At 47.9% G+C, this 23,169-nt stretch overlaps 1 protein-coding gene across 3 annotated transcripts in view; it reads right to left on the minus strand.

Annotated features, from left to right (window-relative positions):
• The window catches only part of LOC142585302 (SAM and SH3 domain-containing protein 1-like), a 302,724-nt gene that overhangs the window by 179,180 nt on the left and 100,375 nt on the right, over positions 1-23,169 (minus strand). For 2 of the 3 annotated variants that reach the window (XM_075695954.1, XM_075695952.1), the window contains exons 2-4: positions 10,769-10,903; positions 6,614-6,676; positions 4,660-4,772 (exon numbers count right to left, since the gene is read on the minus strand). In XM_075695954.1, the coding sequence (XP_075552069.1) occupies positions 4,660-4,772; positions 6,614-6,676; positions 10,769-10,903 (311 nt within the window). The remainder of the gene's footprint in view (positions 1-4,659; positions 4,773-6,613; positions 6,677-10,768; positions 10,904-23,169) is intronic. The other variant, XM_075695955.1, reaches the window with a different exon arrangement.

Here is a 23,169-nt window from a genome sequence, read left to right on the forward strand (position 1 = left end):
CATACGCTTTCGCCGTAGTTTCTCACCGCGCTCGTTAAACAGCGAGTCGTCTCGCAAAAAAAGTTCGAACAAGCGAAAGCGCGCCGCTAATTAACACCGTCGAGCAGAACTCTCCCGTCTTGTCATAACGCAAGCGGCCAGACACAGCAAACAAGACAACCATACGCGTCCTTTCCTGCAGGGCGATAAACGAAGGAAGGAGGCGGATAGAAATGCTTGCGTGTGCGCACGCCACGAGGGTACAGCGCGGCCTCCTTCCAAGAGAAATACAGAATGATAGATAGAAAGATAGATAGAGAGAGAGAGAGAGAGAGAGAGTAGTGGTGAGGAAGGGATTCTCATCCCCCACATAGCCGCTTCGCACACGCAGCCCGAGAGGTCCCCAGGCAGCGTTCAAGCGTGCCGATCGGGAGCATCCAGCGGATCACGTTCGTGCCTAATCGCAAACGCCGAGTAAACAAAGCGACGCTGCTGCCGCCCGGCCGCCCGCCGCTGCTGATGCCAGGGGTCAAACGGACGACGAATCCAGCAGAAGCAGCAGGCAGCGCGGTAATTAACAGGCCGATGAGGGCGAAACTCGAACAAGAGCGCTGAGACGTAGGAGGAGACGCGGTATACGTACAAGTACGGGGAGACTAACTGGCGCGGCCAGACGGAGACGGGACTGTGCTACACGAGGAGGAGAAAGGGAGAGGGGGAAGGGGGGGGGGGTCCGCACGCGCGTAGGCTCGACGTGATTCATTAATTCGGGCCCACTCCATTAGTGCCTCTTCCTGGGAGCGCCTTTATAAGCGGGGAGTATACGTCTCAATGAGAGCCAACGAGACGTAGCGGCCACGTGAGACGAAGAGGCAAAAAGAAAAAAAAAAGGGAAAACGATAAGCGCGGTACAGAGTCGGCAGCTAGGCCTAATATAGCACGGCTCGACTTCGGCCCTCCCTGCTTGGTTCGGCAATGGGATCGGCGGAACAAGCGACGCCGAGCAACAGCGGTTGCCCGGGAGACCAAATAGCCCCATCACGAGGCCAATGGGCAGAGACCGAAGCAAGCGCTTCAGCGCCTCGATACCCTCTTCGTAGCACAGGGTTTGTTTTTTCTTTCTTTTTGCTTTTTTCCTTTTCTCTCGCCGACGGCACGCTGATCTGCCACTCTGCTCGGCTGCGACCTTAAATAGCCAAGAAGGCGAGTTCGCGACAGCGGGTCCACTTATACATCGCTGTCGCCGGGGCGCGACAACAGCGATAGCTGGGCGCCCTTGTACGATAAACTGTTTGGATTCCTCGACGAAGTCGATCAGAATCGAAATTCTCGGTTATTGTCATCGATGTCGATGCGCAGTAAACTTATGAAGGAACATTTCAATGCAGATCGACATCAATGAGGATAACAAGTGTCATACTGGCGGCTATAGCTGTATAACGGTTTCCGACGAAATGTTGAACGCAAATATGCTTCAATGAATTCAACAGTCTCCAGTTAGTGCAATATCAAAAGTCCAAGAAGAAACATTTACGCAGAAACACCTCTGGGAAGTTGTCTAAGTATGGGTAAGCATTGTGCCACTTGCTCATCTCAAAGCAGCCCGGTGTCATTATCAATGTTACGAAACTTGATCTGACTATTATAAACCCTTAGCAATCCTTATTGGCTGTTACCAACCTTATCGGAATCGATCTGAGCCTTATCAACCCTTATCGGTCGTGTCAATCCTTATCGCAATCGATCCGATCTTCATCAACCCTTATCCGTCCTTATCAACCTTATATGACATGATCCGACCCTTATCAACTCTTATGGGACTTGATCCGACCCTTATAAACCCTTATCAGTGCTTATTAATTGCATCAGAATTGCTCCGGCTAATATAAGCCCTTATCGCTCTTTAGCACTTTATCATTCCGCGTGGGACCATTCTTAACCGAGATGAAACCCATATAATCCCTCATCACTGCTTACCAACTCAGTGACTGCTTATCTGTCTGCAGTGTGCTGCGCGACGTGACGCGCATGAGCCCTCAAAGATTGGTGGCATTTCGGTCTGTGAAGGAACGCCCCAACGGAAAGCAACTCCCGCGACGAGCGAAACGCATCGAGGATGTGGCGTGTGGCATTACATTTTCGCAAAATAAGAATTTTCCCGATTCCTACAATGCTACAAGTTGGCTCTACATGTGGTCCTAGAGATGGCTTATTTTTATTCCACCATCACCAAATCATACAACAACGCCTTCGTAGAAACTGCAGTCCTCCTTTACATTTGTTTTGTACCGCCACTAAGACACACTCATATGGTTCAGATACATTTCGCCGTCTGCGAGCGTGGCTATTTAGCCCGCTTGCATCGAACTTGGTCTTCTTGGGTCATTTTTACGAAAAACATGAAAAGAAGAAATTGCTGAAAAGTCTTTTTAGCCTTTATGCACGAGCTCGAAAGTGAAGCTCCTGGAAGGTACGCTGATGACATTGCAAACATGAAACGCGACTCGCAAAAGTTTGACGCAGGGCGCTATAAAGGCGCCCGTGTTCGGTCACGTGTTCGGTCAAAACCGTGCCTTGCCTTCTGAGAAGGCGACCCGTCAAACATTTGATCGATGAACACCGCCACGCTTCTGCGAAAGTTATTTGAAATGTATTGGAACGGCGCATTAGTAATTGACACCGAGTGATATTGCGTCACCATTCCAATACTACTTCTACTCGGTGCTCTACAGTGATGTTTCCATGGGGACCAGGATACCAAGCTTCAACAGTACTTCGCCTCTATAATAACTCCTCTAAATGACGAAGACTGTTCAATCAGTGGTCCGATTACTGAACAGGAGGTAGAGGTTGCCATTGATCACGTTAATCCTGTCAAAAACTCCCGGTCCTGAAGGCATTTCCTGTTAATTTTATACAACCTTTAAATCCATCTTTACGCCTGTTCTACTGAAGATATTTTTGATGAGTTTTGAATTAGAGGATTTACCACGGTCTTTCACAAAAGGCCACGCAGTGTTAATACCTAAATGTACCGACAGAGAAAAATTACGTTCTATTGAGGTTTATAGACAGATTACACTGTCAGACGTTGCCTACAAAATTTTTGCGAAACTTTTGCCAAATCGCTTGCAGGTAGCGATTTCAATCCTTATTGGTCCTCATCAAACATGTGGTATCAAAGGCCATTGATACAAACTAACCTATACGTCGCTCGTACGATTCTTGGGTACTGTTCCACTTCTTATGAGCAACTTGCTATGATTCAGATTGGCCTCGCAAAAGCATTTGATCGGGTCCGGCATTCCTTTCTATTTTCTCTCTTATCACACGCCAATGTTGGCTCCACAGTCATTAATGCCGTTCGACTTTGTTATAGTCATTGTACAACTCGCTTCGTTGTCAATGCCTTTCAAATCCGTCCACATCCGTTCTTCCCTGAAAGAATGATGTCCTATGTCCCCCACTCCTCTTCGCCCTTCACATAGAAACGCTCTGTTTGAGCATTTTGAATTGCAGCAACGTTCGTGGTTTTAATATTCTTGGTAATGAGATAAAGCTGTTAGCCTACGCTGATGATATCGCATTCTTCTGCAACGACAAGCCCAGCACCGATAAAATTATTTTTATCATAGAAGACTATGGTACTGTCTCCCGCGCGCAAATGAATAGCTCTAAGAACTCAGTGCCATGGTTTGGATCTCTGGCCATTAGATCATACCATTATGCTGGCATTGAATGGCCTTGTGTGTCACCTAATTATCTAGGAGTTCCACTGCATGCCTGCAAGTCAAACGCACGCTACTGGAGAGAGCGCATTCCAGCCCTCGAGCGTTACACAAATACCTTTGTTCCGCACCGTCTTCCAATAAGTGGCAGAGCAGAAGCCGGCAACATGTTTTTGCAACATGTTTTCTATGTCTTTCAGGTTCCTCACTGCGCAATGCTTTACATTCAACGTTTTTACAGGATTTTCTCAACATTTTCATCGTCTTCTAATTTTGAACCTATGAGACGCAACATTTTTTTTTCGACTGGTGAGTGCTGGAGGGTTAGGTTTGGTGCATTCATATATTCGACAGAGAGTCTCACACTTTCTCTTTCTTTCTTTTTCGGCATAGCTCTCATCCGGCATTACGAGCCTTCTCGCAGGTTAACCTGGTTCACGTCCTGCCAGAATTGGCGGTGTCTTCAAATTTTCTTTCTAGACCTTGTTTATGGGGGTTCATGCGTGAGGTTTGTTTTTCTATTGCTTTTCAGACTGTTCGTTTCTCTAAAGATTACTTACTCACTGTGTCACGAAAAATATCTTTAAAAAAATTTAATATCGATGGTGCTCCCGCCGCTGTTTTATCGATCAGTATACATCAGATGGTTCATATCAGATGGTTCATATATATATGGTTCGATCAGATGGTTCATACTTGAATTAGGAAAGAACAACGCCAACTAAGACAATCACGAGCGGAAGAACGACACAGGACAAGCGCCTGTCCTTTGTCGTTCTCCCGCTCGTGATTGTCCCAGTTGGCGCTGTTCTTTCCTCGTTCTTTTACCCAAGTAACGCCATCTATAATGCACGATGATTACACAGGGCGCTCAAAAAATGAATGCCTCGGTACGGCGCTATAGGCTATGTAGTTCACGGTAGAACAAGAACAAAGGGCGCGCGGAACTCACCGTTGCGGAGATCCCGCGCTCTCCATGAAGGGACCCAGGCGGACACCGTAGACGCCGTAAGGGTCCACCACGCCGCCGCACTCGTCTTCGGGGTCGTTGACGCAACTTGAAGGCTGCAACAGATGCGTTTCCCGACGCAAGAACCCCATCCCCACCACCGGTTATCACACCACCTCGAGGTGTCGAGATATATATATATATAGCCGACTGTGTCATCTATAGTGAGCGGCGTTAACGAAAACTAGAAGCGATCAACTGTGGACGAACGAGGAAAGGCCTCAGCTTGAACATAACGTTTCGACGAAGAGAAAGGGAGAGAGAAAAAACGTTTAATAATCCGAATCAGTGAGCAAGAGTTTTTCTTCACCCAAGGCGCAGAGGTTTTTTTTTCTTTTTTTTCCCTGAAAGGCGTTAGGTAGCAATGGCCGCCAGGATTAAGTTTTCATTAAGACTCGTCCTCTGCATAGCTACTCCTCGGACCAATTGCAAAGAAAAAAAAAGGACAAACACTCGAGTATGTAGATTTAGGTGCACGTTAGAGAATCCCAGGTGGGTCAAACCTATTCCGGAGTCCCCCACTATACGGCGTGCCTCACAATCGGATCGTGGTTTTGGAACGTAATACCTCGGAATTTGTCGTTATTTATATATATTTTTAGTTAGGGCTTTAAGGAGCCGTGTGTAGTATAGGTAGCCCCAACAAGTCTTCAACAAGTCCGCTGTAAAGTCGGGCAAGTTCGGTGAAAATTTCTTAAAACTAAATAATGGGGTTTTACGTGTCTAAAACCATGATTTGATTATGAGGCACGCCGCGGTGGGAGGGGGAGGTGAGGGTGGAGTGAGGACTCCGGAATAATTTGAACCACCAAGAGCTCTTAAACGTGCACCTAGATCTAAGTACACACGGTCTGTAAGGGCTACCTAGCCGTAACAAGTCTTCGACAAGTTCTCTGTATGACGAAGCCTGAATGTGAGGGCTAGTACCAAGCCCTGCCCTGAGTCTTCCACATGCAGAGTCATGTTAATGAGGACTACCTATAGCCCTGGCGAATATTAGTCCGTACACGTTAAAGAATCCGAGCTATGACGAACTTTGACGAAGTACGCCGAACTTTAACGTTAGCACCAGGTTGAGGCTTTCGTTCATTGCCCACTGTTGACCACCTAGTTGACCACTCCATCATCCGGCGAACACTCTGCCTTGTCCGAATGAGTCAGGCTAGGACATCGAGAATACGGTTCCTCAATTGAGGCCTATTAGCGTAACGCTGACCCAGCGGCGAAAACATTCCGAGGTCACTGAAACACTCCCTTTGAAAGAGTACCTATTTTAAAACTCGGGTATTTGAAATATATTCACTGCGTCCTTAGATGAAGGCGAATGCCGATGTATGCAGCAGAGCTAACTGTTGCGGAACCATAATATCAAGAGCAACTCAGAATGAACAACCGACAGTACTTTAAGTTGAATTCATTTTGTATTTCTCTTGTTAAAATTCAACACTGAGGGATCAGCTGCATAAGATACACTAATGCCGCACATAAACCACGACCGGAAACAAACCCGAAGCTCGATTAGATGCAACGATTTCGATGGCTCTTTGGAACTTGGTAACACGTTTTCTTTTGTTTTCTTTTTTTCTCAGCTCTGATCTTTCTCTTCCCCCCCCCCCTTTTTTTTTTGAAGGTTCCTCGGAGATTTCTTGGATTTTTTCCGAATGTAGAAGCGGTGTGACAGCGACGAAGGCACATATATCTTGCTACAGACAATGCTTGTGAAGACATGCTTCCAAGCATATCCGCGGCTGGCTATACACAGCCAGTTTTCTTTAACTATATCTCCATCGCATCCTTCGATTCTCCCTCACCCACACCTCGCTAACGTTTCTACGCTAACGTTTCTACAGCTACGAACTACAACTACAAAACAAAACAAAAAATAGAAGGGCGTTACCATGTATTTGCCAGGTCTGTAATACCGAGGCGCCCTATAGCCCAAATTATTGGTAATATCGTCCTGGAACAAAGAAAGGCAGAAAGAAAACAGCGAAAAACCAAATATCAAAACAAGGAAAAAATGAAAGAAAGTATATGCGGCGTCAATAGTTAGCAATCTCGTCAGGTCTGTTCCTTTAATTAAGATGATAAGGAAGTAAGAAACTAAAAAAGGCTAAGAAACTAATATCGGCAGCACGTGCCGGCCGTCGGGTAATTTTTTTTTTCCCTTCTAAATCCGCGACATCGTGATAACAATCGATCATTCATACAAACAGTGACACGCACACCGTCCAGTTTATAACGTCAAAGCATTAGAATGAAGTGAAAAACACCAGGACGTATGAAAAGATAAAACTAACCCGCTGCTTCCGGACAACGTGCAGCGTATTAAATAACAGCTTCCCTTCCATGAATCAAGTTCCGGCTCGCGAATTTCGCAAAGCTTGTTTTGGTTACGCGTAGAACAACAAAAACAAAAAAATGTAATCGCTGTTATACGATTAACCGACCATCATCCACGCTAACCGGACGAGTTTTCAATTAGTGGAGGAACGGGAGAAAAATCTGGTCAGGCCAGTTGAATGACTATAATGGTGACCGGCTTGTCGAGGGGGAAGAAAAACATTCCTTCCTTCGCAGAAACTTTTCAAAAAAGTGCGAAATATTAAATAGCGCTTTCTTGACTGTCTTTTTTTATGTATAAGGCCGTGACGGAACGCGTAATATGAACACGTCGTACCACACGGCGCGGCAGAATTAGCTTTCCTCTCCCTCGGCGATTTTCAGTTTTCAGAGCGCACGCTAGTGATCGCGGAAACAAAGGCATGCTTTCGAAGGAGGAGTTATCAACCACCAGTTCAAAAAGAGATTTTTTTTTTAATGAATTCTCAATGACTCCTGCTGATCCAGTTCGCGGCAATAAACGATCATAGCAAAGCTTTAAAATTCCGCTAGAAGGCGTCGACGCTTACTGTGAAATACAGCGTTAGCTTCTTTGAAACGTACTAGAATTCGGCAGAGGGGCATATTATTATTATTATTATTATTATTATTATTATTATTATTATTATTATTATTATTATTATTTAAAACATTTGTAGCACGATGCAAGGAAGAGCGCGCTACACATCCGGGGTAAGAGCGACGCGATCCGCAGTCACTCCGCCACGTGACCCGACCACGTGACCCGGCCACGTGACAGACGCGACCTGCATCGGCTGAATGTCTCCGGGTGCTAGGGGACGTAGCTGGACAGAGCCAAGGTAATGTTTTCCGTCGCTTGGAGATACCAAAATTAATTTTTTTTGCATTCCGCGTAATTACAAAATTAGTCTCAATTAATTCATAAACTTTTCAAATACCATGATTAGATGAGAAAGCGTCAATGAAAGAATTGTAGAGGAACATAAACAAAGCTCTCGATACAGCTTTCTGTTGCTCATTATACGTGCTACATAAAAGTGTTTTCTCGAGCGTGAAAGAAGCCCCGCGAAAACACATAATTGCCACGCGACCGGCCGCTCGAAGCGCTTGCGTGTTTTCGCAGGTTTCTTTCACGCTCGGAAAAAAAAAAACACTTTTATGTAGCACGTATAATGAGCAACAGAAAGCTGTATGGGGAGCTTTGTTTATGTTCCTCTACAACTTTCCGATTGACGTTCACTAGTGTTGACGAACGGGCGAGACGGTAATGCAACCTAAAACTGGTACGACGCAACAAGGAAAGGAACAAACAAGCCGAGCCGGGCCAGAAGAAACGGAGCACTGTCGTCCCTCTGTTCCTTCTTCTGGCCGGCTCGGCTTGTTTCTTCATTCCCTTGTTGCGCTGCACCAGCTTTAGAATTTCTGATTGACACTTTTAATCTAATTATAACATTTGAGAAGTTGATTAATTAAAACGAACTATGTAATTAGGCGGAATGCAAAAAAAATATAATAATCTGAGTATCGCCAAGCGACTGCAAACAAGATTACCTTGGTTCTGTAAAACTGCGTGGCATTTTCGTATCTTTAAATCTCGGTGCATGATAGTTGGGACACCCTGTATAAGCCTAGTTGTCAAGATGCATGTACCACATCTCTTAGTATTGAGTCCACCCCCACTGACATCGCAGGATTGAAGCATCGCGACGAGGCTAATTAACACTTACAAACACACTATCCCGCATGACACACACAGCAAGCAATTCGGTAAACAATTCTCGGCTCTTACGTGCCAAAACTGTGATCTTTATGGCTCTTACATGCCAGAACTCCGTATTAATCTTGAGCACCTGGGTTTGTTTAACGTGCACCCAGGTACCACAGGCATTCTTGCGATTCAACCCCAGCGAAATGCGGCCGCCGAGGCCGGGATTCGATCCCGCGACCTCGAGCGAAGCCTAGCAACGCCATTGTCAGGGGTCTACAACGGAGAGTACGCAATTAGATAAACAAGCTGTCTTTTTTTCTTTGTAGAAAAAAAAATCCTTATTAATTTAGTTCGCGACAGATAGGACAAAAGAGCCACGCCGGCTGGCTTGCTGGAAGAAGCGGACGGTTAACTGCACGCCAAATCGCAGTGGGATGGCACCTGTTTACAATTTCCACCCCGTAAAGCCTTGCACTTAGTACCTTTAGGTAAGAAGTTCCAATTGCGCAATCGCAGCCGAGAATTGACGAACTCGTGTATCTCATGTAGCAGAAACGCTGTGCGTTCCTTAATGCTACAGTTTCGAGGAGTACATACTCAAATTCTGTCGCCATAGGTCCGCCGATTTTTCCGATTGACACTTCTCAGCCACACGATAAAATGCAGCGCGGCAAATGCAAGCAAAAAAACTGTCACTCTTCTCCGCTAATCCCCCAGACTCCTCTAACTTGCCTCTATACTTAAGTCATAGTGTACTCTGCTGTGACAGGGACCGGCTGCTTTCTTTCTTTCTTTCTTTCTTTCTTTCTTTCTTTCTTTCTTTCTTTCTTTCTTTCTTTCTTTCTTTCTTTCTCTCTAATGTCGCGAGGGTATGCTGCGAAGGCACATGGGAATTTTAAAAAATCAAACAAAGAAAAGCTTGTACTAACAGTGTCTCTAACACGGTACACAGTCCTTGCCTCTCCATACGTTACCATACGCCCTAAGAGCCCCCAGAGCATTAGTTCGCCTCTTGCGGTCTACAGGCCAGAGAGATTTAGGCTGTGGTAGCGACGCCCGCCACCGCAGAATCTCGCGCGCCGATTTGCAGTTTCAACCCTAACGCGAGCCACTGACACGATAGCTGTCAAAATATGATACTCAAATAAACCTTACGACTTCTTCGCGCGGCGTTTGTTAGCGCGAACATTCGAAGGGTTCGAGCGAGCAATCTCATTTCAAAAGGCAAAAGAAGTGCCAGTCCCGTGTTGGTCTGCATTGCGTTTCATTAACTTCATTACCTTTCTTTTCGGAAAGGGCCGCCGTGACTCCGTTCCTTTCATCAGTTCTGCGCTTTTTGAGAGATTCACAAATATGCAGCAGACGTTGTCCTTAAATAAAGTAATAATAAAAAGACGAGTGACACCTATTTTTTGTAATTATCAAAAACCGCACCTGCTCTTGTTGTCGCTGTTCGAAGTTGTTTATTTTAACAGATTTTCCACTATTGTTAAACATAAGAGACCGAAACAAAACCGCCAGTTAGCGAAGAACGCAGCAAAGCAGCAAAGCAGCAAAGTGTTGGTTTGGGATAGCTGCTAACTCGCGGTAACAGATTAACAGCGCAAACAATTCAAAGCGACAAACAAGAACGACTCCTCCTGTCGTATATTTTTCTTTTTGTCCTTGTATTTTGCTTACGCTACTGTATCTTATTTTTTTGTCCTTGTATTTTGCTTACACTGGTAATTTGTTACTAAACCAAACAAGTCGTCTGCCTGTTGGTGTATCTGTAACTGAGCCGTACAATACCGCTCCTTATACACCCGGTCAAGTACTTTACCGATCAGCAAAAACAACTGATCACTGTCTAGAGAAAAGCAATGCGACAAGGGGAAGGGGGTGGGGGGGGTGGGGAGGGCGTGCTAGTAAAAAGATGTGCGTGGAGGACTCCAAGCCGCGCCGCTAGAAAGCTGGCAGGGATAAGCGGAAGTGGCGTACCGGAAGCTGAGCAAAGTCGGCAGCCACTCGTCGCTTCCGGAGTTCTTCGAGTCTCTCGAGAACGTCCTGAAAGTGCGTCCGCAGCTCCTCCGCGTACCGTCTCGCGAGGCCGTCCAGGTCTCCCCGACTGCCATCCTGCACAGGCGAAAAAAAAAAAAAACGAACAGAGATACGAAAGGAAATTAGTTGCGTGAGACGCGACCCTTCAGTTAGGTAAACGAAACAACAATAACGAACAAACAAAATAAAGCTGCCAAATATAAGCGCTAAATTACTGAGCCATCGTCTCCGAAACAGGACTCTTTGGCTTAGAGAAAACGAAGCATTCGGCCAAATGCGCCCGATCAAACAAGCACTGTGCAGCTCACTAAATGAAAGCATCCAATCATACTACCCCCTCCCCCCCCCCCCAGCAGCACAAAGAACAGAGCTAACGTAGGTCAGCCTCCAGCCAACGACGAGCCAACGTCGAGCCAACATTGGCCGATAATCGAGAAATAATATTGGCGAGACAATTGGGCTCAGTTACAGTGCCACTTGGGCAGCCCCCCCCCCCCCCCCGATACATGCCCCTTCGCTATTATTTTTTCCAAAACAACGTCTGTTCATACAGAATGAGTTCAATATCATTGAGTATCATGGAAGAAGCACGTTTAGAAAAAAAATCGCAGTTACGCCCGAAGGGCGGAGAATCGATTGTGATAGCAACGTAGTGGACTATTATTCTTACAAAGTAAGAATAATAGTTTTATCGGCCGTATAAACTTGCAAACATAGGCATGCTAAGTAAATTAACAAGCATGGTGTCGCGCGCGCACAAGAAAACATGAGCACATCTCACTCGATGACCGCGGAAGCTTGCTGTCAAAACGCTGTAGTGAGGAAACGCGGCAGCGGCAGCGAGCGAATGTACCTTCGTGCAGCCGCTCACATTAACACGAACTAAGTCGCGAAAAAACGGTGCAGGGCAGGATCGCAGATAGCTTTCAACATACAGCGGCCCGGCCAGACGAATGCGGCCGCCCGTGCAGACCGGAGAAGAACGTCCTCCCCCCCCTCCCCCCCAATGCTTGCGCGCGAAGGAAGGCGGCGTGCTTCCTCCACGCTTTCCCTCGATGCGTGCGCGAGATTGAGCCGCGATCCCCGGTTTTCACTCTCACATACGGCGCGTGGCGATGATTTATCGCCCTTGGACTTTATACAGAACCTCACGGCGACGCCAAGTGCAGAAATGCGCCTGGAGCGTCCATATAATTGTTACCGCAATAAAACTTTAAGGCTGAATATATATCCGCGATATATCTGCACGCTGCGGCGGCGATGACTTCAGCGCCAGGACGCGCCAGACATTGCGATCCTTTTTGAATATTAACGTGTTTTGAGAAACCGCAGGCCACAACTCAGCCCATACCTGAGTGCAGAGCGAGGACATCAGAAGAAAAAAAATAAGTGTGTGTGTGTGTGGTCGGGCATATGTACAGCAGTTAGAGCAATTCTTGCATAAAGATCTTGCAGCGCAACGAAGAGTTCAAACGACATAATATAATTTTTTAGAGGAATGTAACGGTCACAAAACACACGAACGTCCTGCACGCTACTACCAGCCTTTCATAACTTCACAGGGCACTGGTTCATCAATTACGAACCCTTCTTTTGCTTTCACATAACCTGAAATTCACCAATTTTGCTAGTTAGCAGTGAGCCGCATCATACTGGCTTGAGTGAATATTTGTGTTTGGTGCCTTTGCGTAAGTGGCAAGTTTCAGGAATAGTAAAACGCAAGGAAGTTTGGTTATTAGACGTTAAGCTGTCCTCCATTAAACGTTAACTACAAAAAATACATCTAAAGTAGTCGCGAACATTGATTCAATACAAAAATCGAGCAATAAATAGTTTAAAAGACAGACGCAAAGCATCTGAAACGCATTACGCTCCCTATTTACCTGCAAGACAATCAGGATGCATTCATGCTGCCCCCGTGTAGTAAAATATCGACAGTACAGAATATGTACAGATCAAGGTAGAGTTACAAGAAAGGCGAAATTATGAGTTAATGCAAGACAGCAGGGCTGAGTAACTGTTCCTGAAAGACAAATAAGTGTTGGGGTTCCATTTAACCGAGAGACAATGATTACGCTAACTACGGAAACCATAGAGCGTTTACCGAAACATTAAACCAAGACACGCGATAAGGTTACACGCTTTCAAGCGACAATGCGGAATACGCATGTCTCGTCCGCCCAACATATCAAATAAACCTACAGAAACATATACGGCTTCCTTTTTCTACGCTGCGATTCTTATCAGTAGTACTACTTGTACCTCTCGCACTTTACGAAGATTGCAAATGCCGAGACTCCGACTCCACCCAGCGCCGTTTCTCCGATAGAAGAAAAAAGAAACGCAAGAAAAATTTCGGAAGAACAATACAAGCCGGCGTGCGTTAACATTACGCTCTTCATTCCTAGCAGTAGCACGTACCAGCAAAAATAACCGGCCTCAGCGAAGAGCAGCATTACCCCTTCCAAGACCGGCCTGCTTCGTAAACTCACCGCTCCTGCAGAGTCATCTTTCCCTCAGTAAGAGCCTTTCAAAGGGGAAGCCGAACGCGAAGGCGGCTTGCCACACGTCGAACACTTGTTCTTCGTCTCGCGTTTTCACGTTTTTACTTCAAGTCTTTTATCTTTTAACCCATTTCATGTCTCCTCTCCCTCTTCTCGATCTTTCTCGTTCTTCCCAGACGTTCCCTCCTTTCCTCCCGCGCATCGCCGGCGGCATTTGAAGAGCTACTTTGAAGGCTCGAGAAGTTCGGACTCGGCGGGCTACTCTGCACAACACAATTACGGATGGCTTCGGCCGATCGCCACCGTAAACAAAATAAAGTAAATAAATAAACGAGAACACTTCAAGCGACGCGTAGACATTAGGCTTTCTGTAGGACAGGAGGAGCAAGAGAACCGGGCGAGCCAAGAATGATCGCTGTTTTCGCGAAGAGGCAGACAAAATGAAAAAGAGTGAGTGAGAAAGAAAGGTAAGAAATAAGTTAGGACAGCAACTCAAAGAGAAAAATGGACCCCCAGCAAATTCTTTTCCCTCCAAATGAACTACAGACGGAGAAAGGGTGGCCTCTCTCGGTTCATTCTAAATCCCAGAAAAGCCGCCTAGGAGAAGAAGACGGAACGCGAGGGGGACAGAAGGAAGAAGAGGAAGGCGGTAGATCCACTGTCTCGAGAAAAGTGCCCGCCTTGAGAGAAATCGTTGACCGAGCATTACCCCCCCCCCCCTTCTTTTTTTCTTTTTCAGTCCATGCGGATAACTCCGGCACATTTGGTGCGTAGCACACCCTTTATACGTGTGCGCGGTTATAAATTTCAATTTTCCCGTCCCCCAGAGCACTTTCTATTCCCCTTTCACTTAGGCGTCGTTTGGTTCAGGAGAAAATTCGCGCCGGGCGCATAAGGAGCCGAAATAGCGGACATCAACAGAGACTCGCGATTACGCGCTAAGAGAAGTAGGCCAGAGTGTAGGAAGAAGAAAGGACAAAACTAGGTAAGATGACACAGCTCTCTCTCTCTCTCTCTCTCTCTCTCTCTCTCTCTCTGGTGTAACCATCTATTTCGTGTTCTGCTTGACAAGGAGGTGGTTCTTAAGTATAATATGTGTATTCAGGGTCCCTTTACTGTCCGCTTCCAAAAAGTCCTTTTAGGGTTTGATACTTGCTCTAAACTTACAGTCCCGGACTTCTCACGACTCTGGTCATTCGGTGACACAGATCACAGTGATGCATTAATCGATTTATTTAGATGAAATGGAAAATGTTGGCGACTGCTGTATCGCCGGCATTTCCGCGAACAATAATGTGCTCAATAAACGAAGGACGATAGTTCACCAAAGAAAGAACATGCATCGGTTTCGCAGGGTCTATTAGTCACTTCCAAAGAAAGAAAGAAAGAAAGAAAGAAAGAAAGAAAGAAAGAAAGAAAGAAAGAAAGAAAGAAAGAAAGAAAGCGCGCCAGTCTACAAGTTTGTTACTTCAAAGAAACCGAACGACGATTCGGCGCGGGTAAAACAGGAGAGAAAGGAAATGTCCATTCGGGAAACGCGGGATCTCAAGCTCTCCACCGAGGTCTGTTATGGCGTGCGGCTCGTCCCGAAGGGGGAAGGGGGCGCCGGACAGCGGGGTAGCGAGATTGAACGGCGAGCAAGTAAATCCGAAACGACAACGCAACCGTTATACACCACGGAGAAGAGCTCCTCGTCAGAGGCATTCGAACCGCGCTGCACTGTGGCGCATCGATTGCGACTCGTGTAAGGGGCACTGATAAGTGAAAGGTACCATAACTTTCTCGTTCCTCCTTTCCTTCCCTTTCTCCCTTCATTCTTCGGGCCACCTACACTCCATTTTCCTCAGACGGCAGATATCCTTTCTTCCCCGTATACGACGGATGGAAAAGAGGCCTCACGCGCACGGCGACAACAAAGAATGATCCAGGGAAGGAGTTCGAAGGGCTTGCGAACGTCGGAAGAGAGAATAAGGTACAGAATGGCGGGTCTTGGGTAGGGAAAGGGCGGTGGGGAGGGGGGGGGGGAGAGCTCTCCAGAACGCGAGGCGTAAGCAAGACAAGCAAGCGAGCTGCGCCGGGTGTCGAACGACACGCGAAGAAAGACGCGAAGAGGCAGAGTGAGAGAGAGCGAGCGAGAGAGAGACGTTGATATATGACGGCAATATGTCAGTGCCCGGCCACACTTTCGTCCTCGCTGTTGCAATCCTTCAGCGCTGCGCGAGAAACGGTTCTCTCGCGCGCAATGCCTCCGGCACCATACGCTCCTCGGCGGCCGCCCCCGTTCCGGTGACGTTCGAGCGCGCGCGAGCGAATTTCGCTATACCGAGAGCCTAGCTTCCTTTTCCTCCTCGTCTTCCTCGTATCTGCTTCTCCTTTTTTTTTTCTCCTTCCTTGCCGTATTTATCGCCTCCTTCCGCCTTCCTGTGCGCGACAGCCGGTGATGGAGGTTGCCACCGAGGATACCGAAGGCAGCTAGCCACCGCGTTCAACGTCTCATGCAGCCCCGCAAAGCACGACTTTCATCTTTTTTTTCTCTCTCTTTCTTTCGCTCTCTTCTTCTTCTTGCGTGCTTTTCCTCGTTGTCGCCGCCGCCGCCGTCTTCGCCACATGTGGCTTCTCCCGTTGCAGCCTCAATCATCGTCAAAAGCGATCCGGCGCTTCACTTGCGCGCGGCCCCCACGCGACAAGGGGTTAAAACATCGCCCCAGAGGTGCGAAACACCGGTCTCCCAATTACAGGGGCGCGCGAACGAAGCTGCGGGCAACGGAAGCGCGGCAGCTCACGCGAACAGACCTTGAATCGCCGCGGCTTCGTATAAGAAAACGTGCGCAGTCGATTCTATACGTGAAAGGTATGAGGTGAGTTGGTCGGAGCGACGACGAAGACGCTACGTATACGTGAAGCAAACCAAACGCAAACACACTGTTGACCTGCAAATGAAAGGCTTACTAGCCGCGCACGTAGTATATGATTGATACACGCGATCAAATCCTTCAAGAAAAAAGAAAGGAGAAAAGAAAGTGTCTTATTCATTCCATGAAGCCTTACAGTATATATAGGATTGGCGACGGCTGATCAGGGATCACGTTCACGATCGCTGTTCTATAAGGGCGCTTTGAGATTGACCACCCCAATGGCTACACGTGGCATATTGTGCACTGGTGAGAAGGGATTTGGGAATGACCCATGGCCTGCCGGCAGAAATCTCAGAAAGCCCTTAGCACACCTCTACACATTCCCTTTCGCACGGACAGTGCTCGGCGATCGAAGTGCGACAGTCGGATACTGGGCCGGCGCTTGTTGCGCCAGCGGTGGGCTCTGGGCGGGCCAAATGTATAGTCAGAATGCGTCACAAGCGCTCTCGCTTTCATTGCACACGATGACGCATCGGATCCGTGGCCCCAGAGCCGACCGGTGGCGCATGAAGCACCGGCAGCCATGCGCTCCCAGTGTCGCGTTTGAATCGCTCAGCATTGCACGTAATATTTAGACCTATTGCTAACTAAGCATAAGTATAAGGCGGTGAGTGTATAAAGCGCCTACATGGACAGCATCGACCACAGAAATAATCTGTGGACACTGCCACAGAAGAAACGCTCGCACGCCCTCTGCGGAATCGCAAGAAAGATGTCGTATACGGCGCTTCGTGAGCCCGGCCTCTGGTTTGCTGGTACCAGCTCTCAAAATTTCACCGCATTCAGTGGCCCGCGGTTCTTGCAAGAAACAAAAGAAGGCGACAATTCTTGGCTCGTTTTTCGGAAACGCCTTAACGGTGACGCGTACCGGTCTGGACAAACACTGCCGCCCGCGCCTCAGGGACCTGCACACATCCGGACCCTCTCGAGACTCGGTCAACAGCGGCTGAGCGACACAAGGGCAAAGTCGCCGGCGAGTGAGTCAAGCGAGAGAGAAAAAAAAAGAATGGAGAAGACGGACAATGTCGCAACACCTCGAGCAAAACTCGGGTTGGACGCAGGCGCTGCCAATCTTGTGAATCACGCCACTCCAGTTTTCTGGCCGCCGCGCCTTCTCACATTTTTTTTTTCAATTTGTCCTTTTTTTGTACTCTCCTCGTCGCGCTTTATGAGAAAGCGAAGATATTGGTGACTGGCCTCACGACAGACCCCGTTTCCAATCTCGCTTCCATCACAATCACCGCCGTTTTCGTAACGCCGAAAGCTCTCTCTCTCGCTTTCTCTCTCTCTCTCTCGTCACACGAAAAGAAGGCGCGGCGCACAAACATATAAACGCCCATCGACACGCCGTACGTTCGTCGGAGCCCGTGAATGAAACTAAACGTACTCCGTTTCTTTCTCTTTCTTTTTTTTGCCTCTTTCTTTTTTCCACTCTGTCTACCGTTATCGGAGATAGCGATAAAAAAAAAAAAAGGAAAAGCAGGCTCACCGACAACCCTTTCCCCCTTATCGTCTGTCAATACAATCGGACCCATTTCGAAACGCCAGCCGGATACACTGGTGTCAACGGGCTCATGGTCGTACGCAATACGGAGGCAACGTGGATAACGTCGACGCCAACACGTCCGGCTGTCTGCGACTTTCAAGAGCCAATAAATAAAAACAATAATCATAAGTATAAGCACCGCTGCAACCTCACGCCCGCCTATACGTTCTCACTATAGCACACCGGCGACATCTGGCCGTCGCCGCCGCCTTACTTATTCGGGGGAGGCTTTCTTTTTAACTCGCCTCCTTTTGCCGGCTCGTTCAACCGGTTGCGACACACACCATCCCAGCGCCAGAAAGTGAATGAGCCCGGACGGCCTGTGGCATCCGAGAGCGCCCCCCCCCCCCCACCCCCATTTCATTCTTTTTTTTTCCACAGCCCATCGGAGCATGCAGCTGCCTCTCCGCAGCTGCCTTCTCCGTCGACGGCGAAAAGGGATCCCGCCGTATAGGCGGCCCTGTTGCGTTATCGCGCGAGACGAATACATTACGAGGCGCGCCGCGACGACAAGAGACGCGGACAGGCGCGTATACGCTGGCGGCCGAACCCCAGCCACGCACGAACACACACACACGCGTGCGCTATAGCTGGCTGCGCGGCGAAAACCTCGGCTCCCGCCTCCGGCGGACGTCAGGCCGCGGTTTTTCCTAAACGGCAGCCATATATATGATGCATATAGCGCTATAGAAACAAAAGTAAAACTGTGCGTGCGTGTTTGTGGCAGACGTATACACCCACCCCGGGCGTATAGAGGGCCGTATAAACAAGCTCATTTCTATGAATCCTTATATACCGTATAGCTCCGTTTGCTCTGCTCTTTTTCTGTACATTTGTCTTGCGTGCGCATTTCGGGTGATGCCCAGGAAAATTGAGACTACTTGTTCACCTTTATTTCTTGCCAAGGAGAGTACACTTGTACAAAGAAAAAAAAAACAAGCAATGCGATGTTATTTGCGCTGCAAGTTAATTAGTATTGCATTTGTTTATTTAGTCTCTGCCTTTCAGTCTTTATTTTTAACTCTGCCTCACAATCAAATCGTCGTTCTGGCACGTAATACCACTAAAATCCAGTCCCCCCTCCCTTTTTTTTTAATATCTATTCGCAGGGGAACACCACCCCAGTGCATATATGTAAAAAAAGCAACTATCGACTTTACCTTAAGTTTTCCGCACTGAAATCAGTATGTCGAGGTATACGAAACTCGGCGCAAGAACATATAGCGCGTCGAGCATTAGACGGATGAGTCCTGCCGCACATATTGTGGCCGCCGCAATAAACAAGCAGTTGGTATATAATCCGCGCACGACCTCCCATATAGATTGCGCGCACGCGCAGGTTTGAGCAGCAAACGTGCCAGCTCGCGCAATCTCTGGGAGGCCCGTGATCGACGCCGTGTTCTGCGTGTCTTGTTTTTTTTTTCTTTTTAAGCCGACGAGTCTCGCGCCTCTGCAGTGTTTCGTCACCGTATACGCCGTCAGACCCGCTTCGACACTGCCCGCATCAGTGTAAGCCAGGCGCGATGGCGCGCAGACGAGATGGGATTATACCTCGCCCGCTTCGATTTTCGTCATTCCTTGTGCCGTTTCGATGTCGAAACGCCGTCAAAGAGCTTCGGTAGCAAAGATACTGTATAGCCACTGAAATAAACAAACAACAGGAACCAAAAATGTGGCAAGCGTTTCTTCATCCCTAAAGTCATTCGATTAACTGCGTACGTCTTGGGGACTCGCGCCCTCGATATACATACTTTGTCTCGCGGACACCCTTCCTGAAAAATAAGATATGAAAGCCTGTGAGCCAATGGCGGCGTCTTTACGTTTTGAAGGGAAAGAAAAGCAACGGTCGAAGAAGGATCGCAGAGTCTTGACTCGCGCCGCGATCGACGCGTGGAAGATGACGATCGCGTGAGCTCGATTTGCGGGATCCAACGCTTGACGCGTCAATTAACGCGGATCGTTTCAACGCGTCGGCGAGGCGCTTATGGGAAGGGCACATCGCTGCCTTCTTAAAAGTCCCGGTTGAGAAAGGAGCGCGCATTGCTATATATGGAGGTATTACGCGAACAGAGACCGTTATCTTTCTCTAATCTATTTCCATGTGAGGTCCATTGACGAGTCCCGAGGAACGCATGTACTTAAGCTCCAGGGTTGAATATATATATATATATATATATATATATATATATATATATATATATATATATATATATATATATATATATATATATATATATATATATATATATATATATATATATATATATATATATCATTGCGCCATTGGCAACACCGAAAGGGCGCGGTGGCGCTTCTGGAATGTCGTCAGAGCGATATGGTTAGGTTGGAGGCAAGCCGCGCAATCTCCCGTATACGACCGAAACGTTCGCCTCTATACCCCCCCCCCCTTTTTTTTTGTTATAGTATAGTTCGGCAGAAAGATCGCAAGGTGTCCAAAAGGACGTTTAATTTCCCCACACTCGAGGGCGCGCGAATCTGCAGTGTCACTGGTGCGTAATAAGGATGTAAAGGGCGCATGCTACAATCGCCAACTGCACTGTAAAGAATTTACACCCTAAAAAGTGAAAAAAGGGTGTAAATGTGTCTATAACTCACACCCTTAGAGCGTTATCTATGTAACGGACACCATAAGGGCGTCAGTTATAGACACATTTACACCCTTTTTCACTTTTTAGGGTGTACATTATTTTACAGTGTGTAACGATGTTCCTTTGAAGTAACATACGAATATGTGGTCGTTCAATGGTGCTTGATTATCCGCCGCCGGTGCCGCTGTAACCGAGTGGATATGGCGCATGCGCTGCTGGGCTCGAGGTTGTGGGTTCGATTCGGAACGCGAACTCCGGCCGTGGCGGGTGCAATTCGATGGAGGCGACCGAAATAGAAAAAACGTCCTTAAACTTAGATTGAGGACGTTAAGCAACCCCCAGGGTGATCCAAATTAATCCGGCGTCCACCACTACGGCGTGCCTCGTAAGGAGATGGTGGTTTGTGGCACGTAATTAAATCGCCCGAAGTTATTTAATGAATCGTGACTGGCTGTTTACGAACGCAGAGTGCAAGTTCCTTTCGCAAAGGCATTTGCGTTACGTGAACACACGTCGACGAGCCAACGAAGAAGCCGGGTAGAATCTCTAAACAATATTTGAAAGACTGGGAGTCCGTCAAAAAACACCGGGACATAAGGGAACATATATTCAGTAGAACCCGGATATATTGAACCCACATATAACGAGCTATTGTGCATTACGAACAGCCGTAAAATCCCCTTGAAAATCGTTTGTATAAAGCTTTTATTTTACACATCGAATTACTAGACACGGAACTTTTTCGTGATTACCCTCAGAATCAATATACCCGCGTTCGATTGTAATAAGAAACCGCGCCGGACCCGGTTGCAGGACGTTGTGGTACACCCCTAAAAAAAGAATGAGCAACTGTAGCGGAGACGGCAATCAGGGCCTGCTGGTGCACTATAAAGGAGAATTAGAAAAAAAAAATGTTGTAGGAACTGTGTCGTAACACACAGTTTAGTACATAGGGTTTAAAGAAGGCGCTGCTATCGCGCGTTAAAAGTTCACGCGAATGCCTCGCGCTGTCTGGGATAGCGGGAACAAAAATAGCGTATGTAAACGGAGCGCGTTCTAAACGTATCTCTCAGAGTCAGCTCCCTTCTTCCGTCTTCCTTAAGGCGCTTTACTTGATTTTTTTGGCCCCGGAACAAAGAACTGAGCGTAGCACGGCAAGCAAAGCCTCGCCACAGACAAAACGACGCTGGTAAACAGACCGCGCACTGCGTTGCAAGCCTTCAAGATGTCCCCAGAGCCTCACTCCGAGCCTCGTAATGTCTAGCGGTATACGTCCAATACTAGAAACAAGAGTATTACGGAACGAAACCAGAGAGAGAGAGAGAGGGAGAGAGTCCTAAAACACACGCACGCGGGTATTACGTCGTTGAGACAGCTATAAAGGCTGCTAGCAAAACCATCAAGAAAGGATGGGGGTTCCCGAATCCTTTCCAGTGACATCAAGCCGCAGCTTCCCCGCACAGCACGACTGCGGGCCCAGCATCTGTACGGCTTGAGCGTAACGGGGCTATTATTCATTTTTTTTCCTCCTCGCTATTCAAGTCGTCGCTGTGCCCATTATAGTTCCTCAGGAGCGTTCGCGGTCGTGCGCGCGGTCGCCCGTGCGCCTCCTACACAACCAGTGCCGTACAAAGCAACGGTTTCGTCGATGCAACCTTCATTTTATATGGGAGATGCGCAGGCATCGTTCCGGTAGAGGATGCACTTCGCTCGCTCGCCCGCACAGCCATCCGAGCGGACGAAAATTGTGCCGATTCGGTATCGTGGTTTCTGCAGACACTGCCTGGCGAAGGTTGTGTTCCATACCACCGTATAGCACAGTTAGCGTTTGCCACCTACACAGTGGTTATATAGATCGGTTGAGCTTAGGCCTCAGCTGTTTTACGAACGCTGGACTTATATCTCAACGCGTGCGGTAATACGGCAAAAAAGAAAGAATATTCGCCAAAACACTCAGTACAGATGGTTAAGGGAAGCTGGAACGTGCGGCCATGGTGTTTGTAGCTAGGTTAATCCCGACGGTTCATTAAACGACGGCTTGGTAGGCTGTCGCATGCTCGGTACGCCGTTGCTGCTAGCGCTCAGCTGCATGAGCTTGTTCTTATTTGTGCCCGGGCTGCAGCATCGGCACGGCGCAGGCGAAGCTCGTTCCCGGTTCTGCTCGCGGCGTTGCTGATCGAAAGCTGCCTGCTCCTCAGGAGCACGTATGACGCGCGCCCTACCCATTTCGGAGCCGGAGAGAAACTGCTGCGCGGGCTCTCGGGTGCTACGGAGAGCAACGACGTTACTACTAGAACACCCAACCGCGGGCATCTATTTTTTTCGCGCATGCGCATGGAGTCGCGCCGGGGGAGTTTTTGGTGTACAGGTGACAGACGGGCGGACGAATCGGCAAGCCAAAAAAAAAAAAAAAGAAACAAGAGAATCTGCAGGCTTTCAGCTGTTGCTACGCCTCTGAATTCTTTTAATGCAACTGCGGCACGCTCTCAAAGCGAAGATTAAGCATCTTGTCAAGAAAAAAAAAAAATCTCATTTACGGTGCACACGACGTGGGTTCCCTTAGCTGCAGTTTTGGCTTTTGTGGCTTTCGAAATACATGCAAAGACGATACCTCTCTTAGTCTGCATGGCGCGCGAAACTGCGCAATATTTACGAAGAGACCAAGGTGCGCTATGCAGAGGTGGTGAGAGGGCCGAATTTCCAACCGTTCATTGCCTCATGGTCACGGGTTCGAATGCAACTGGCGATGTTGGGCAACGTTTTGCTT

Source organism: Dermacentor variabilis, chromosome 6, assembly GCF_050947875.1.
Source record: "Dermacentor variabilis isolate Ectoservices chromosome 6, ASM5094787v1, whole genome shotgun sequence".
Taxonomy (NCBI): domain Eukaryota; kingdom Metazoa; phylum Arthropoda; class Arachnida; order Ixodida; family Ixodidae; genus Dermacentor; species Dermacentor variabilis.